This window comes from Xiphophorus maculatus, chromosome 19 (genome assembly GCF_002775205.1).
Source record: "Xiphophorus maculatus strain JP 163 A chromosome 19, X_maculatus-5.0-male, whole genome shotgun sequence".
Taxonomy (NCBI): Eukaryota; Metazoa; Chordata; class Actinopteri; order Cyprinodontiformes; family Poeciliidae; genus Xiphophorus; species Xiphophorus maculatus.
In genome coordinates this window covers 4,755,205-4,774,480 of record NC_036461.1, presented here as the reverse complement: position 1 = coordinate 4,774,480, position 19,276 = coordinate 4,755,205, and the positions used below count along the sequence as shown (strand labels likewise).

Sequence of the window (19,276 nt, the reverse complement as noted above, 5' to 3'; positions counted from 1 at the left end):
GATGTTTTGTTTTGTCAGCATATCTGCCAACTCTGAGTGTCTTGTTGTCAGACATTAAATTTGTATAAATATGTGTACAGTATGACATGAATACGTAACACAGTACAGCAGAAGTTTTCCCACTTTGTTATTTTGTTCTTTATCTTCTCCTCTTATGCAATGTGATGTAACAGTATGATGTACAATTCTATATTCTTTGGTTGGTAAAACTAATAAAACTGTTTTAAAAAAATCAGAGAAACTGATATTTGGTCTATATGAAAATATTGCTGTTTGTTGGTAACAAACCTATAAGTTCTTGTGTTTACACTGGAACACATCACCTCTGAAGGCAACTGGTTGAACTCTGTTTTGTCTTGGGGTTGTCAGAGTAAATGGGCTTAATTCAAAACCACACCACACTTTTCAGATCTTAATTTGTAAAAAAAAAAAATTTTTTGGAAAGCCAAGCGTTTGCAACGGGAACGACCTGATGCCTCTCTGCCTCCCTCTTGTGGCGTTCCTGTGTAACGCGCCTGTCCTACGTATTGAACGAGCCTCTCTGACGTCACTTCCCTCGCGCGGGATTATGCTAAAACTGCTGCTATCCAGCTGACAGGCGAGAACAATCCCGAACCCCAAAACAGCTTTTCGGTGCCAGCAGGGAACCCGGAGCTGTTCGGGAGTTTCTGATCGATCTTCTCGATGAAGCTCGGCTCCATTGCTCCTCGATGAAGGAGGCAGCTACCTGTTGACATCGCAGCAGATCGGATGTTTGTTGTTAGCAGAGTCCGCGGCTAGACTTTTACTGCTTTTTGTTTATTTTATTATTTTTTTTCGGGGGTTTTTTTTGGCGGAGGTTTTCCTCTGGTATGCGCCTAACCCTCCATGCTCGGCCCGCCCTCTGCCTTCAGGAGCCATGAAGCTGCAGTGCGATGTGGAGGTGGTGAACCGGATGCTCCCGTCATTCGGGATGAAAAGTAGGGGAAAGGGCGTGAGAGCGGTGGTCTCCATCGGGAAGCATTTGGACAAGTCGAGTCAGCGCAGTAACATCTACATGATGATCTGCACGGCCAAAGACAGAACTGGGTCAAAATATAAGGTCAGTGAGTTGTTCCTTTCGCAGGGTACAGAGTGTTCTGACTGTCCTCTGATTCCAACTGCTAAAACTTTCCAGCATTTTTGTATCCCATCACGGAAAATTTCAAATATTCTTCAGTTGGAATCAGGTTGTGTTTATCACAATCTGACATGAAATGACAAAACATTTCCTGTTTTAAGTCGGTCAGTAAAAAAATAAATGAATCTGTATGTACGTGTTTGCATTTACCGTATCGTTTTATTATCGTGATACATTTCTTATAAGGATTGTGATTTATTATTGTCAGGATAAATTCCAATTGAGGTTCAAGATTCCCCAAAGCTGTCTGTGTTGTCCAGATTATTACATTTACTGTTTTCTCCACTGTTTGTGCAATGAGAGTATCAATAAATATCAATAAATGTGCAGTTACTGTTTTAAAGTCACACTTCTTTTTGCCAAAGTCTGCCAATTACTTTAACTTTAAAGCTTTTTGTATCCATTGGAAGGTTGTTTTCTTTCCTAATGGAAAAATGTTGCATATTCTGCAATTGAAATCAAATATTTGCATATCTTGCATTTTAAAAAAAGAGTTTATTCACCACAATCTGACGTTAAACACAACAAAACTTCCTGTTTTAAGTCAGATAAGACTATCAAACCTATTTGTATATAGTTGTGGGCAGTTGTGGTTTATTACTGTTATCTGTTTTGTTGGACACATTTTTACTGTTCTTGACGTGTGCAGATCAAAATCATTTCAAGGTCCACTAATTGTCCCTGAGCCACACATTTTACAACCTTGATTAATTATCAATATTCCAAATTCTATAACTAGGATTTAAATGTTATAATCTTTATCTATGGCTTCATAAACCCCCGGGCTGATGATTGAAATGGGCGAAACATGTCTTAATTTGTTTGTTGACGTAAGTTCAACACCTGACTGGTCTTGTTCAAGGAGTGATTCACTGTTGATGTAATTATGACGCTTTGCTCTGTTGTCTGTCATACGAATGTTTTGCAATTTCTCTTTCAGCTGAGAGACAACATAGAGAAGTTCTTCACTTGGTTTGTGGAGGAGGGCAAAGCAACTGTGAGGCTAAAGGAACCAGCTGTTGATGTTTGTCTGAGTAAGGTATGACACTAACAGTTTGAGGAAGAAAGTGTTTCTTGTGGCAATCTTTTTTTTTTTTTACCCTGGAATAAGGCTTTTCTATTTTCTATGCATCATAACGACTGTCCAAAAGTAAAAAAAGAAAGGGCAAAACTTCTTTCTATGTGCAGAGCATCCAAAAGTAGAGGGAATAAGTGTCCAAACAGTGTCCAGCATAAAAAGTCTTCAAAAAGAACAAATCAGATAAATAATCAGTATTAAAAATTGGCTTCCGGTGAGAGAAAGATGCACCAATCATGGGCCAGAGGAGTGGACCTCCTTTCCCCTAATCGACTCTCAAGCTAAAATGTCTCACTTTTATTCAAACCATTAAAAGTATCAAAGTAAAATTTGCTGCCATTTTCGGTCTGTAAACACATCAACCAACAGCATTTCATCCAAACCTTGTTTTTGAGTTTAGCAAATGGGGATTAATCCTTAATGTTCTGCTAAATTCAGAACTCTTGCAAGGAACCTGATGGACGGACATTTTTCTTTTTGTATGGATAATAGTCCTGGTAAAGAATAAACTCCAATCGAGGTTAGGCCTCAGAGAAAAATGGAAAACTAACCTGTAATATCCAGACCATAGTGCAGTTTTTCCTTCATGTATTTTTGGAGGCTTCTGTGCTTAATTACTTTACTATGACAGTGTAATGGGGCCATTTACAGTAGATAGAAAAAAAGGATTGCACCTCTGCTAGAAAATCTCTGAAATTTTCTGGAAAAACAAAAGCATTTCTGAGTTTAAAAAGTCAAACATTTGTGAGAAAAAAACTCTAAATATTCTAGATTATCTCAAATTTTCTAGAAAATTTGTAGAAAAACGTGAAAATTCCAGAGTTTCAAAAGTTACAAAAGATTAATCTTACAATTTTAGTTTTTTCTCACAAAATATAAAGGTTACTTTTCAAACTCAGAAATTTCCTTGTTTTTTTTTCCCCCAAAACATTTTTGAGATTAATCTAAAAATATCTGAGCTTTTTGGTGAAAATTTAGTCTTTTTTTTTCCTATCTACAATCGCCATCATACTTTACTCAGTAAAAATGTTAAGACTGATCTTCTGCTATATGTTCCCTACTTTATTCCCAGCAGTATGGAGCTAATACGGTTCATTTTAAAAGAATTGTGTCAGGATATTACTGTCCAACAAAATCAGGCCACTTACTTTAAGGAATTCGGTCAAACACAACCAACATCACAAGAATACATCCGTCTGCTTTATGCGTCATCTGGCCCATATCCTGACACACCTGTATCTCGTTCATATTTTATTTCAGGCCGATGCAAACAGTTTGAAGAACTTCCTGTCAGCAGCGCGTTTGGCCGACCGAGGGAGCGACACGAGCAGCCTTCCTCTGTCCACGCTCACTCCGGTTCGAGCCAGAGATGTGGAGCAGCCGAAGAAGAAGCTCTCAGTCATGTCCAAGAAGGATTACCCGCTCACCTCCAACTTCCCATATTCTCTGGAGCAGCTGCAGGTGTCCTACTGCAAACTGTCCCGGGTGGACATGCGCATGCTGTCCCTCAAAGGTGCATCTGTCATTTGTTACTTGAAGCTCATTTTTGTTTGAAATCATTTTCATTGCAGCCCACACCAAGATCACAAATACCCACTAACTTACTGGTTTTGGACAAACTTCTTAATTAAAAGATTTAAGATTTCTCTGTATTCAGTGATACCGTCTTAAAATTAAAAGATATTCAACATCTTTTCAGATGGATGTTCGATATTATACAAATACCTAAATGCGTAAATTCGGAAAGTATTATTTATAGTTGAAACCAGGATTTAAAGATAATAAAAAGACATCAATATTTTTTTTCTCACTATCTGAAGTTAGAATTACTAAAATTTATACTATTTGTTAAATGACAGAAAACTTTGCAAGATCATCTTTTATTTAATTTTTTGAATATCTGTTTACCCGAATGGCAAAATAACTTATTGATCTGTGTATTGAAATGAAGGTTAATTTACTTTGAATTTTAATGAAATAATTATTTTTTGTTAAATTAGTGTTTTGTTCTCACACCGGTCATCTGTATAGTGTGAGAGAAATTTTTCAACACATAAAATTTTGTTATATTTAATTTTTCTTGCTGTTGAATGTAGAATACTATCACAAGATGTGACCAATAACACTAATAAATGATGCTGTATAATAGCAAATTGAAGTTGTAATTTTTTAGTACTTTTGTATCTTTTTTTTTTATCTTCAAGCAATGGTGTTGGAAAAATTACTGTGAAAATGCTTGAAAAGAGCATGAACTTTACTGTATGGTCTTAATGAAACGCATATTAAATACCTGCTTAAATGTTGTTTTCAAAAAGTACTTTTAATCTGACAAACAGGCTTCATCTGAACCCATATTCTAATTTACTGAATATGACTTTAGCTCTCCGCAGGCTGGATCTGAGCAACAACCACATCAAGAAGCTCCCGGCCACCATCGGCGACCTCGGCTGCCTCTCTGAACTCATCCTACACAACAACCACCTGGAGGCCTTTAGCGAAGCCCTGTGCTTGTCCACGCTGCAGCAGACCCTCCAGGTGCTGGACCTCAGCCAGAACCGGCTGCAGTCCCTCCCCTCCCGGTTCTGCCAGCTCAGAGAACTGATGAACCTCAAGCTGGACGACAATAAACTCGCGGGTTTGCCGCTCCAAATCGGCCGACTCTCGAAGCTGAGGTTCCTGTCCGCTGCTCACAACCAGCTGACGGTTCTGCCCGCAGACTTCTTTAAGCTGAGTCTGGAGAACTTGGATCTGTTTGGGAATCCGTTTGTCCAGCCCAACCCTTTGGACCACACCATGCAACTCGCCTTCCCCCTTCCACTACAGGAGATCGCGTCCAGAGCTGTAGCTGATCTCAGGTTAGGTTATAACTCTGTTACTTTGATAGATCTTCCATCTCTGTTGTTCCTAAGTTGTTGGACCTAAGTGCAGCATTTAACACTGTTGACCATGATATACCATGGTGTTCATTCATCCTTAAAAAATCTTAAATTCATGTATCCAAACTTAATGGGGATCTATTATACAAAATTCACATTTTTATACTTCCGCTTGGGTCTCATCTGCTTCTAAAAAACCCCCCCCAAAAAAACACCTTGCTGTTATTTTGGCAATAAGTTTGTTTTTTAGTGTCTAGTAAATTAGCTGTTTCCAAAAAAAGGAATTTAATGTCACAAATGAGCATCACTGCCCATCAGCTAGCAACCCCGGCAGAGCCCGGCCCGTTACCTAGCAACCCAAACGGAACTCCAACACAATTAGTCTTCTGGTTTTACCGCCGTTTGCGCTCATTACAGGAGCTACGTACTTCTCAGTGCAATTCTGGTAAAAACGCTGTTAAAGGGTTAACAGAGGAGCCATGTTGTGATGGCTTCATGAAGGTGAAGTTTTAGAAAGAGCAGGAGTTTTTAAAGAGACAGAGTTCCAATTTCAAGACATAAAATTTCTTTTAAGTCACATTTTACATTTATAGCATTTTTAAACTAACTGAAGGCAGGGGTGGAAATTAGCACCCGCCACTGGCCAAATGTATGAAGTGGCCTGTAAATTGGAGCAACGCACTCGCTATTATGGCGGGTTGACAATTTGAACAGAAAAAAAAAAGCTGCATTCAGTTTCAACTTCTGTCCAGGGAAGGAGTTGGTGACTGGACTACAGACTGATGCACATACTGTATATGGGACGGATCTAGACTGTCATAATTTAACAAAAAATATACAGTATATCAAATCTAATTTTTACTGACCGCGGCAGCCCATTGATTGATTTCACTGACGGACATTGGGCTTATCCAATGAAATCCCTCAGTCCTCTTTGACCCTCCTTGCTGTTAGTAATTACTACAAGTGAACTTATTGCACTACACCTTTGTTAAGGTGTCCATGCTTTATGTTAAATTAGTTTGTGTACATACATATGTATGGTAAACTTATTGTCAGTAAATTGATTTTCATAGAGTTAAGAATAAATTATGTATTTTATGTCATTTGCTTGTACTGGTGGGATTTGTAATTGAAAGAAAGAGAAACAGTGGCTGGTGAAATTTTTTCTCCACAAGCCACAGTAGAGGTCCAAACTATTTGTTTTCCACTTGGACCCGCTTCCAGCTGGCACTCACCGAGAGCATCTGTAATCAGAACTGTGAATATAATAATAATAATAATAATAATAATAGAGGAAGTGGGTTGCGGTCTAAGAGAGAACTTCAAATGGTAATGTAGTTACTTTATTTCACTTTAAAATGATACTATGCGGCTGGAAAACACATAATACCATCCCTTAAAATCATGGCTCATCATTATTGTATTATTTTTTTATGGTGTAAAGCACTTTAAACTGCCTTATTGCTGAGATTTGCTATACAAACAAACTTGACTCGACCCGCTCTTTGATTCCTCTCCCAGAATCCCGTACGGTCCTCACCTCATCCCGGCCCACTTGTGTGGAGAACTCGAAGCGGCCAAGATGTGCGAGTGCAGGCGCATCTGCGTCAGCTTCCACATCAAGACGGCAGTGAGCATGAACCTGCACCAAGTGTCTCACACGGTCGTGTTGGTGGACGACATGGGCGGCACGGACGCGCCGGTGCAGCAGCACTTCTGCTCCCTCTCCTGCTACTCCGAGTTTTTAGACGGCTGTCTTCAGCGAGGCCTGAGATGAGAAACGACACCTTAAGTGGTCAAAAACATTACAAAACGCTGCAAAAGACCTTGTTACATTGTTTTAGAGAATATATGGAGGCAGCTGGGCTAGTTAGAACCTAGAATCTTCCTGACGATTTCTTTAGATTACTTTTTTTGTTTGTTTTAACAGCGCTTTATTCAGCTGGTTTTACACCTACATGCTCGGTTTTATTAGAGTCGTGTTGACTATTAAAAACAATGCATTTCTACTGCACTGCTGTGAAAATCTGAAACTTCATCCTTTTCTCCTTCTCATATATCAGACTTCAGGTTCCTCTACTGACCTACATCTACGAGACGGGGGAATAAAGAAATAAGCACAGCACATCAGGGTCCAACAAGGAGGCCATTATTAAAGCTGCATTCGTCAGGCTTTTCCTGATTGATTTTTTTAAACATTTTTTAGGTCAATTAGACATAAAGGAGGAAAACAAATGTTCTGCAGTTTTTTTTTTTTTACCTTTTACTGGTTTTTACCAAACCCAAAAAGTGCCTCAAACTTCATGCTGTTGGTTTATGTTGTGAAGACTGAAAAATGGTTGAATTTGTTCGCTTTGATCCATTTAATAATTAGATGAAAGTTTCATATTTTTCCATATTTGACCTGGCCAACAAGGGGAAATTGGTCACTTCCAGTATTTGGATGATTTGTTGGTGCATCTCTAGTGATTCAGCTTTTAAAGTCCGTGAGTTTTTATAAGTGCATAAATAATAAAAGTATTCATTGTTTAAAGTGTGTGCCTTATTCTATAACATGTTAATTATGTGGGAATAGAAATGTAAAGTTTTATGATAGATAAACCATTAAGTCACTCAGTGGTTTCTAAAGTTTGTCCCATAAAGTTGCATTATATAAATTATTTTCAGCTTTTTATGCTTTTCTCCTGCACTTTTTGTCTAATAGTAGAAGATGAATACATTGGCTAAAAATATATTCACTCTCTTGGATAATTTTCTATTTTATTAATTTTATAAATCATTCATGATCAACAAAATCTGGGTTTTAGGTCTCTTTTTTTTACTGCAAAAATTAATAAATATCCAAACATTTAAGAAATAGACATTTAAATATACATTTATAACAAGATAATATTTTTTTACGTATCCTCTCCAACAGAATTGTTTGAGTGTCAAGGTGCGGTCCAAAAGCATTACAGCTTTTCCCATGATGCTCCACTTGATGCATATGAAACTTTATTAGAAATTGCTTTTGGTTTATTTCAAATGTAATAAACACAGATGGACAAAGAAGAATAGATGTTAGGAAAAAAATTGAAAAAAGCATAGAACACAAATCCACACCCTGGAAGACTGAATCTGCACCTGCAGAAAGAGAAAAATCCCAAGAAACCAAAACTAACAATCTACATGTATAACAATTAAGACGTCACTAAAACGTTGCATCTAGTGGTAACTGCATCCCAACTTAGAGTGTATCTGAAAAACATCTGTATCTAAACATCAGTGTGTTTATCTGGTTTATCTTTTTCTTGGGGCAACTTCTGGAACATCTGGAGATTATTGTGTGGCAAACGAATCCTCATAAAATCAGGGACATTGCAGACAACCCTGCGCATCTTCTTCGTGAGACTAACACCAAAGTCAGAAGCTCCTTCAGAACCGCTGAAATACTGACCTCTACAGGAGATCCTGTGTAAAAAAAAAAAAATTCTTAACATAATTTACATTTAATTTGCCTCTCTCATTCAAAAAGTATTTTTTATTTAAATTAAATATCTAATTTTGATCAAGGATCCTTTCAGGTCTAATTTGATCAGGATCAGCTGTTAGGACAGATACAAACAGGAATATGACGTGATGTAAAGTTTTTAAATAACTGTCACTTTATCTGCATGGTAGCAGTGACTTGTTCCAAGCTTGAACTTCTTTGGTGAATAAGAAATAATTTTGTACAGAAAAAATGTGCAAGTTAGGATTTTTGATACTGTATGTTCCAGTTGTTTTTATGATTGTGTAATTATTATTCACAGAATAACAACATTTAGAATTGACATATTCAGACACAGTTTTCTTATGAATATTTATTATTAAATTGGTATTAGTTTATTAACTTTGGGAGAAAACTATTAAAATCTCACAGTACAATTGCATATCTTTGAAAACATCTACAGTATAATAGGAAATAAAAAACAACGTTAAACATCATCATTCTTTTTAAAAACACAGCTTACACAGCTTTAACACAGCTTTACGAGATGGACTTATCAGTCCAGCTCGTAAATAAGTTTGTTGTGGAAATTGAAACCTGCAGTCGTGGAGTGATCAGTGATCAGCGTCTCTTTTCCATCAGCACCGATCTCCCTCAGTGGCCAGGCTGCTGCGTCTGCTGCTGGCTTGTTGTTTTGCTCCAATGTTTGGAGAACGTGATGTGCTGGCAGGTCATCTTCATCTGTTTCTCTTCCTTTCTCTGCTGCGTCTGTGGCAAACACCTGGCAGGACTCCATTTTCTCCCCTGAAATAATGACTCTGCTCTGGCTTTGAGCGGTTGGTGGAACTTCAGGAGAAATCTGGGGCTCCTCAATGGGTGGAAGTTGCTGGAGTGAAGCCTCTTCTCCAGTCTGATGCATAAAAAAGAAGAGGAGAAACAAAGTTGACGTTACTTTTTGTTGCTCCTACTTGACTTTACATAAATGGAGTCCTGATATAATTTTGTAAATATGTCTTTTTTTGAGTTCTTTTGAGTGTGTAAACTTTATAGACTCTCTTGCAAATTAATTGCCCCAAATTATTTAAATTTTATTCAAATAGTGCCAGGTTGTAGCGGATTTCCCTCTTAATAAAGGAAATCGTTATTTGAAAACTACACTTTGTATATTTGATGATCAAAAACAATCTGCAAGAGTGCAAGTACATTTTTCACAGTACTACATATGTTTAGTGGCCTGGTTAATTGCTAGCTAATAACAATGTATATTTCTGAATTTTGTAAAAGTGATGAGATAATAATAGCTGCCTGACATGCCTGCACTGTTTTTGTTGCAGTAGTTTTCCTATGCCAGGTGGCCATATTGGTTTTTAAAGACAGAATTGGTGACACTTATTCATGTTTTCCAACTTTATTTAACTTACTTTTTCCAACTTAAACTTCATACTTCAACCAAAAACGCAGCATCTACTACAAACCAACGGAAAACTTTCTGACAGTGCTTTAAAATGCCAGTGTGGCACAACGTTTGAGAATTGTTGACCAAAGATGGTTCCTACCTGCATATTTTCCTGTGCATTTTTTGCCTCCTGGAGTTCTGAAGTTGCTGTTTTAGACGTAGACTCTAGACTTGAGGTCAGTTTAGCTTCTTTTTCCTCTTCTGAGGAGCTAATCTGTTCATCAGACATTAAAGCATCCGGGTTTTCCGTTACAGGAGAGGCAGCTGAAGTTTCTCGTGAATAAACTTCTGGATTGTCTCCTTTCTGATAGTAATATTTATCCAGAGATGATCCTTCCTCAGAATCTTGGTTCTGGTTTTCATTCATCGTCATTAGTCCACCTTCCTCATCATTCTCTTCCTTGCTCATTTGTAATCTTTGTTGCTGTTTGTCCAAATCCCAGTTTGGGAGCTCTGTTTCTGGCTTCTCTTCCTCTTTTTCATGCTTTCTTTTTATTTCCTGACACTTTTCCTCTTCTCCTCCACTCTTCTGTTCTTCAACACCATTTTCGATCTGATTTCTTTCTTTCTGTTCATCTCTATGAACCTCTTGCTCGGTCTTTTCACAAATCCCTTTCTCTTCTTCAACCTCATCTTCTCCTTGAAGATCGCTCACCAAAGGACAAGATCCAACAGATTGATGAAGAGATTCATCAGGTGGACGGACCGGCAGGGTGATGGTGAGCTGTCCTGTGTATTTGTTGAACTTGGCTTCTCCTTGGTCTTCATCCACAGGGTAGGCTAAAGGCAGACGTAGCCTGTAGGCAGGTTGTTTGGACTCAAGCATCAGAGTTTTCTCCATTACTTCAAGGTTTGTGTCTCTAGCTGACTTCAGAAGAGGCAGGTCAATAGTAATCACAATTTCCTTAGGCCTGGGGCTCTGGACGGAGTCTCTAGAACATCTGAAGTCCTGTAAATCAACCTTAGATCGATATTTTACAGTGTATTCTGGCTTTTCTGGCTCCTGGTTGTTCTGTGATTGGATTTGTTGCTGAACATCTCTGCTGTTTGTTAATGTAAGTGACTCTTCAGACTTCGTCCGTGGCTCAGGAACCTCTAACAATGGCAGGGGAGAGTTGAGATTCTCGGCACTGAATCCAGGTATGGGTCTTCGGATGATACATGTCTGAGGGGTACCTTTGTATTTCGTCTTCATTTCTCTCACGCTGTTTTTGTCTAGCTTGACTTTATATGCTTTTTGAACTCCATCAATTGCTGTGTCATTCACCATATCCATGAATGGTTTGTTTTTAGAGGCCATGTGCAGCGTGTCAGGATGGAAAATCACATCATATATCATGAATGTGTTGCCTTTAGGGTCTTTCTCTGTCCTCCCAGGATAAAGACTGTAAGGCAGAGTCCAATACTGCCCCCTGCGGCCATCATCTGACACTCCAATCTTTACTTCAGGTTTTTGGATTTTATCATTGGTACATATGTTGATGAAGCATTTCTGTTTTCCAGCTCCGCTCGTTCTGATCACCCTGAACGGTGTCGGCTGGATGAAATCCACCTTGTTTCCTCTCTGCTGCTCCAACTGTCGGATTTCCTCTTCGTACTTTTTCCTGTTTTCAGGTTCAGATAGCTCTTGGACGTATTCGCAGAACATCTCCCTAAATTTACAGTCTTTAAAGGCTTTGGTAAATCTGCCCATCTCCTCCGACGACAAGTTTAGCTCTTCGAGTTTATCGCTGATGTCCATTTTGAATATTTCGAGAAACAGACTAGTTGGAATAAACTTTAAATGTTCTGAAAAATTACCTCAGCTTAAACACACCAACTGACACAATCTATGAAAGCGGGTTGCTGTCGTTTCAGGCCCAGTAGAAGTCCTTAGAAAACGGGCGTTAGTGTTGTTGATGTCACCATGGTAACACGGAGTCGAAGGGAGGGCAAAGAACGTCCGGGTCGTACGTCAACGTCGCCGCCATATTGTACGAGGCATTTTTAGTTGAAGCAGGTCTTAAAAGCTACACTAACCAGTTCTTTAAGTGCGTTTATTCAGCTCAAATAAACAGTTAATCAAAAGTTTAAGCCTTAGAAAAAAATGAAATAAATGTGTCCATTAATTACGGAAGAGGTTTAGGGCCACTGAGGGGAAAAAAGTGTTTTTCCTGTCGTTTAATCAAATTAATAACAGTAAATACCAAATTTACTGTAATGGTTGGTTATTTATTAATTAATTAATTTATTTTTTTAAAATTAATTTTCATCAATCACGTCTTACATTTTCTTCCGATAGTGGCTACAGTGATGACTTGCTCAGAGCAGCAGGTGTCGCTGTGGATCACACTTCTTGTGGCATTCGGCCAGTAAGTAAGTCGGTCAGTGAGGCAGGTGGGCGGGGTTGCAGGGAAGAGCGCTGATTGGTCGCGCCCCCAGCAGTCCATATTTCCCAGGGTGTGATTGGAGGAAGATGCCGTTAACGTTTGTGGTTCGACTGCTGATAAATGTGCGTTAGAAACACGGAAACAAAGGAAGATCTGACGTTTATCTGAAGCCATCCTAGTTTTATTGTATCTTATCTCTGCTGGGACCCTGGGAACGTTTGTTTGGTGTGTTTTTAACTTTCTTTTTGCATCATTTTAGCTGTGTTTATTCAAACGGAATCAAATTTGACCAGCTTGTGTATTTAGTTTAAATGTATCTATCTTTTTTTTTTTTCAAACTCTTACAATCTGCCTTTTAAAATGAATTGAGTAGTCTGTGTTCCTTACTTTTTGTTCTTTTCATTACAAAAACACTTAAAATGACTTTTTTTGATCAGAATCAATGCTGAATGTCTAAAGGTCCAGAAAAATAAAATGTTCTTTTCCTTGAAACATCAAACTGGTGTTACGGGATTAAAAAGTCACACATTGCTTATAATAGCATTCATAAAAAATGTGAAAAAAACCTATCAATACTTAATAATTATAAAGTCTCATGAAAGGATAGTGTAGTTTGTGTGTCTAAAATGTGAAAAAATGTCTCGATTTAATAAAGCTTGAGTCTTTTAAACTCAAATAGCAGCTTCATCCCCTTCTTTCCTCCAGCCTGAACCAAAAAGTCCCAAAAGATTGGTTAATAAAAAGCAAACTTCTCGTCAGTCTGTTCTGACTCAACCATTCTGGCCCGGAGATAATCAGGAGAACACAATGTTCCCGACAGAACTGCTTGCAGAGCTTTTACAACACACTCGCACAGAAATCAGTTTAGGCCAACAGGAAGCTACCCACGGGGTAGTAAGCTCATTTGGAAGAACATGAGTGAGGCTCAGCTGACCAAAAAAGGCCGTGGTAAAGAAGGAGGCAGCGTGACACACAGAGGATGTGGGCTGACACCACTCAGTCTGTTTCTGAATCATTCGGCTGGAAAACGCTGCTGACTACGCCTCGTTTCCACTCAGAAATAACACAAAAATAAAGCTCATTTAAGTGTTTTTTTTTTATTACAAACATGATATTAAATAATATGAAAAGTCAGGTGGGCAGATATATTTGACGTAGAGTCAAAGTATTCGTGATTAGCTTTCAAATGTACACTTTTTGTCATGTTTTACCCCTCAAATAAGACAAAAAAATGCATTTTATACTCAATATATTCACACTGACATCAGTATTACGACAAAGATAATGTCTTGTAGGAGAGGTGGACAAAATGAAACGTCAACAACTGAGTCAATACAAAAGCTTTGGCAAGGATGCATACAAATGATCAATAATAAAAAAAGTAAACTAAGTATCTTTTAGAGAAAATCCATGTACAAAATGAGCAGTAGAGAAGGAAGAGTCCAGTGCATGTTCAGTCTTTTATAGGTAAAACGCAAGCAGCCATGTTTGCTGCTCACTTTGACCCTCTGGTGTCTCAGGAGTGAGAAAGGTCCATGCATATTATTTTAGGTAAATTGATTTTCTTATCAGAAACCAGTAATAATTTTAAAAAGTACTTTAAAATATATTCAATTGAAATAAAGCCATTTTTTCTGATTTTGTAGTCAAAAACTATCTGAAAGAAACATTTTTCTCATATTCTGACACGATTCACCCTGTGACATCACTGCCCATATATGGTAAGGGTTGAGTATTTTAGAGTACGTGCCTCATCCTGTGACATCAATGCCCATATATGGTACGGGTCAGCCTGTTGAAGTAGGCTGATATATGTCTTACACATATGCATGTAATCCTGTTTCTCTGGATTAGCAATTTTGGTGAGATGTGGAACTAAATATCTGTGGGGAGAAATAATGCTAACTTGTAACAAATTTGAGCACAAAAAAAACTTAACTCCATGTAGATTACTTTTGCGATTTGGCCTCAAACCACTTCCTATCCCACTAATGCCAGTTGATGCATGTTTCACACATACTGAGGATCTTACTAGAAGCACTTTTCTGCCACCTAGTGGTCAGAGCTATGCCTAATTAGGCCAGTACCTTCTGGACTAGGATATAAAAATGGGTCAAGTGATTTTTTTGAAATCTTACACATGAAAGTATATCAAACTAATTGGTCAACTCGCCTGTTTTTGACCTCAAAAAGGCAGAATGGCTCATGATTCAATTTAATACTTTGAAATCAAAATATTACTTGGTTTTCATTACTTGTTTCCAATGAGAGCATCTACATACCAAAGTATACACAGACTGAGAAAGATCGCATTTGTTCAGTGTCTACTTGGAGCTGGCAGGTACTAGCATGCTCAGCATGCCAATGGCAGCTTTAGAGGGAGGAGTTTTGTCTGCAGCCATTTTGCTCAGATTGCGAACATCCGCCTGCCAGGAGGGGATCTTCTTTGTGGTCATGTGACGGCGAGCATGTTTGGTCAGGTGGTCGCTGCGCATGAATCGCCGATCGCACACCGGACAGACGAATTTCTTCTCGCCGGTGTGCGTGCGCCGATGTCGGGACAGCTCATCGGAGCGGGCAAACCTCTTATCACACCCGTCCCAGCTGCAGCTGAATGGTTTCTCACCTTCGGGAGGGAAACAGAAGGACAGTCGGGAAAAACAAATGAGTCACAATGTTGTCATCAAAACTCAACACGTCGATTCTAATATAGGGCAATGAACTCAATCTTGGTTCTTTATGAAATACCCCGACACACAAGCTATGTTTCCATGAACAATAAAGTTGTGCAAATTGGAATTATACAAATAAACTTGCTTAATGGAAATAAGGCAATTAAAAAAAATAAATCCTGTTTTTAAATAATAAAAAAAAGTTTTAGCATTAGAGTTTGGTAGTGTTTTAGCTGTATCGAAAACAAAAGGAGACACTTTTACTACTGGCGGATAAGATGAAGAAGACAACAGGATGATGGCCTGGTATATTTTTAAACAACTTATAGGGGGAACAAACTTATTCACGTGTTATATCAATTGCGTTTCTTATTTAATGGAAAAACCATAATTGAGAAATTGTGTTTTTTTGACTTTGCTGGAATATCAACAAAGTTTTGCGCACATTTGTAATGGAAACGCAGCTTATGTCAGCCACCAATCAAGAAAGGGCCTCACCTGTGTGCGTCCGTAAATGAGCCTTGAGGTGTGAGCTCTTGAAGTAAGTTTTTCTGCAACCTGTAAAGCTGCAGATATAGTTTCTCCTGCGAGAAAAGTCTATTTTTGTGGCTGCCATGTTGCTGCAGGGCCCAGCCGGCATGTACAAGGGGGCTGGGGCTAGAGGTAGCAGTTTGGTGTTGCCCAGGGTCATGACAGTCTGTTGGCCCTGAGGGGCCTGGGGGACCGAGGAATGAGGGAGGACCAACATTACCGTGGCCTGTGGCACTGCTGAGCCCACAATAAGGGGCTGCTGGAGGGAGGGGCTGTTGGCCGAAGTGGGGTGGGGGAGGATGGGTGTTGTGGCAGTCCGAATTCCAGTACCGGAGGTCTGACCTGGACTGGGGATGAACGCTGAGATTATTCCCGATTGGCTGCAGATGGGAAACATCTGGCAGATGATTTGTGGACTGGTCACTGAAGTAGGAGAGAGGATGGCTGGGGGGCCTGTGGGTGGGTTTTGTGGTTGGGTGTTGACTGTGGAGGTGGAGACAATGTCCAAGGAAGGTTTAGAGGGACTGAGAGGGTGCTGTGTTGTTGCTGCTGCAGGAGGAGACTGAGGTGTGTTTGTGATGCATTCCTGTTGCTGCTGCATGCACACTATTGTTCCTGTTGCAGTCACTGTGCTCGCAGTTTTCTGTGAAATGGAGGTGACTGGAATGTGGCGCTGCTGGCACAGGTCTGTGTCCGCAGTGTGCCTGATGACGCTGGTCGCCATGGCTCTGCAGGGGTGCGGCGGAGCAGGCAGGGACAGGGTCCTTTCAGGAGTGTGGGCCAGGTTGGGTTGATGGAGCGCAGGTCCAGAGAATGCCGTGGACACGGTGGGTGTCGGGGAAGACTGGACCGTGCCGCTTGAAGAGGTCTCAACAAAGCTGGGGCTGTGGGGAGGTGTCATGCACTGGAAAGAAATGAGGAAGGATAATGCTATAAAAACACTTCACAGAAACATAATACAATTGGTTTCGCTGGACTATCAGACAAAGATAGAAAAACTAAAGGTGTTTAGAGTTTGAAGACCCTATTTAAGCTAATGCCACACCAATTAAAGGAGACTATTTTGATTTTTATTCTTTTTAACCACTCAGACGTGGACTCACTGGGTCATTTTCTTGGTGCTTAACCCAAATTCGGATGAGAATTTATAGTTTCACAGTCATGAAGCAACAAAACAGCCCAATACAACATACTGCCAATACCATGTGGTGCATCCAGAGTATGCATGATGATTTTCCAAACAACAGATCTAGTTTTCACCTTCCACCTGGCATTGCACAGAATATTTTCCCAAAAAAGAAGTTTTCTGCAAAAACGTAAGAGAGCCTTTGTGTTCTTAGAACTCTCCCATGGGTTTAATTTAGTTATTAAATCATGAGTACTACCCTGGATGTGTCGTAATTTTGGTAGGCCGACCACTTCTGGGAGGGTTCACCACTGCACAGTATTTTTTTCCATCACCATCATTAACTGGAGTCCCAAAATGTGGAAAGAACAGAGATTTTGTAGCCAATTTACTGCTGTCAGGCAGGTCCAATGTAAGTGTTTCTAGAGTTTTTACTTCGTGAAGATTTTCCCTGGATGGCTTGAAAATAGGACTGTGCATTTATTGTATTGTTTCTCATTTATTGTGATACATTTTTATTATGATAAGAATGTAGATTTATGGTTTTTGCAATAAATTCCAATTAATGATGTTGTTTTAAAAAAAACTAAACTATTGTCAGTTTCTCTACTGCTTGTTAAATGCGAGTATCAATGAATACCAATACATTTGAAAAGTGCAAATCACACTTTTTTGTCTTAAAGAAGAGTATTACAAATGGGAATGTCTTTCAACAGCAGTAATTGTGTTTGTGGGTCTTTGATTGCCATACAATTACCTCAAAAAGAAGTTATAAATAGTTCTTACTGTCACTTTTATCAATATCAAAATAGTACCACAAAATATTGCAATAAAACTTTAAGTCCATATTGCCCACCCCTATTTTAAGTTTTTTTTCTTGAACTTCATAAATAAAATATGTTTGTAAAGTGTTTCTTGTACTTTTTCAAGTTGCTTAGGCATGACGAAAACCAAAAATCAAGGAGCTTTGTACTTTTTTGCAACACTATCACATAAAATATCCAGGTGCATAACTGATGTAACTGAACTGTGATTTTATGGGTTTGCATCGCACTGTTTGACCAGCTCTTACCAGAGAGGAGAGGGACACAAAGTCCCTTGGGGACTCCTGGAGCTCCAGTGGCAGGAGGGAGTCGCAGGAATCAGAAGCCGGAGTGAGGGGCCGGGGCTTGCAGGTGTTCAGCTTGTTGCCGCCGCCGCCGCCGCCACCGAGGAACACAGGTTGACCCCAGGAGCTCATACACACCAGAGCTTCAGCCGCCTCCAGATCGGTGTACTCCAAAGCAGAAGAACAGCTGCTGGTTCCACTGGAGACAGATTGTTCGCTGTCGTGCCTTCTTCTCTTCAGGCACGGCCCACACTGATCCATATGTACAGACTAGGAGGAACAAAGAAACAAAGCTGTGTTTTTAACCCACTAATATGCTATGGTGGTTGAGTTATGACTGACTAAAGGAAACTGAGTCTTGTACTTTAAAATAGAGCAGCTGTATCTGCTCAGTGTGGCTGAATTTCCCGGGGCCAAACTGAATGATGCTACCACTGTGGGAGAGAGGGGGGTTGTTGGTGACTACACCCTAACCCTGCATGCACTCCCTCTGGATTGAAGCCAGGACGCCTCCCCTTCCCAAATATAGACCCAACAGTGACGTGCTGCCAGATCAGCCATGTGAAATCCCCATAAAGCGGTTCGCATCAGGAAGTAGTGTTGGCAGTGAAACAACTTTGTCTTATCATTTATCATAAAACACTAATTATCTTACTGAGTCACCAACCACTTTGATCAGACTGCCTTCTGGTTGTTTTTTTTATTTTTATTTTTTAAATTCATGAAATAATACATTTTGTATTAAAGACTGAAAAAAAGTTTCTTAAATAAATACATATTTCAACTATGATCAGTATAAAAATATATAATTAAAAACTTTGACAATGTGTGTAAATTAGCTCCTGACAATGGTTTAATAGCAGGGAGTAAGCAAGAGAACATTATGTGACTGTTTGGAAAACAAAATAAACTAAGATTTTTAAAATGATCTCACCTCCTGTAAGTCCATGTCATTAATATTTCCTGACGCCTCTGAAGCAAACAGAGAAAAAATGTCCCGTTAATTTTGTTGATGCCAGTGTGGAACAAAGGGAGCTTCAGCCTGGTCCAGGATGGACTTCAGATCGTCTCTCTTTTTTCCTCTCAGCTGAGCCGTGTGTGTAAAACATGGGCAGGGACAGAAAAACAAAACTCACAACACGTACTCAAGGGTGGCAACACTCAGCCAATCGCCGCACAGCGAGTGCGGCGCGCTGACCAATGGGAGAGCGGAGGGCGCGTGAGCAGTGCGTGCTCGCTGGACGGTTGGAGGAAATAGGGTGCGTGGCCGTTGGTGGGCGTGGCCACAGAGTCAGCAGTGTCAGGGTGAACCCAGTGAACTGGCAGTCGCTGAAGTGGGCGAAAGGTCGGCCCGGTCTATGCTGCGTTTGAGGACAGTTGGAATAAATCTGGAAATGAATTGGTTTCATTCTCAGGCGAAGTTTATTAA

The 19,276-nt window shown here is 39.7% G+C and overlaps 3 protein-coding genes across 3 annotated transcripts; 1 reads left to right on the top strand and 2 right to left on the bottom strand.

Annotated features, from left to right (window-relative positions):
- Nucleotides 1-545: 545 nt before the first annotated feature.
- Nucleotides 546-7,649, top strand: lrr1 (leucine rich repeat protein 1). Its single transcript, XM_005815791.2, has 5 exons — nucleotides 546-1,081; nucleotides 2,100-2,198; nucleotides 3,498-3,750; nucleotides 4,618-5,092; nucleotides 6,638-7,649. The coding sequence occupies exons 1-5, from the start codon at nucleotides 899-901 to the stop codon at nucleotides 6,891-6,893; spliced, it is 1,266 nt and encodes a 421-aa protein (XP_005815848.1). The 5' UTR covers nucleotides 546-898; the 3' UTR covers nucleotides 6,894-7,649.
- Nucleotides 7,650-9,009: 1,360 nt separating this feature from the next.
- On the bottom strand, nucleotides 9,010-11,908 carry dnaaf2 (dynein axonemal assembly factor 2). The gene is made up of 2 exons (XM_014475220.2): nucleotides 10,142-11,908; nucleotides 9,010-9,495 (listed from the first exon to the last, which is right to left on the bottom strand). The coding sequence occupies exons 1-2, from the start codon at nucleotides 11,780-11,782 to the stop codon at nucleotides 9,142-9,144; spliced, it is 1,995 nt and encodes a 664-aa protein (XP_014330706.1). The 5' UTR covers nucleotides 11,783-11,908; the 3' UTR covers nucleotides 9,010-9,141.
- A 1,583-nt stretch (nucleotides 11,909-13,491) lies between these two features.
- On the bottom strand, nucleotides 13,492-18,948 carry klf11 (Kruppel like factor 11). Its single transcript, XM_014475219.2, has 4 exons — nucleotides 18,782-18,948; nucleotides 17,812-18,117; nucleotides 15,581-16,517; nucleotides 13,492-15,036 (listed from the first exon to the last, which is right to left on the bottom strand). The coding sequence occupies exons 1-4, from the start codon at nucleotides 18,794-18,796 to the stop codon at nucleotides 14,735-14,737; spliced, it is 1,560 nt and encodes a 519-aa protein (XP_014330705.1). The 5' UTR covers nucleotides 18,797-18,948; the 3' UTR covers nucleotides 13,492-14,734.
- Between the last annotated feature and the right edge of the window lie 328 nt (nucleotides 18,949-19,276).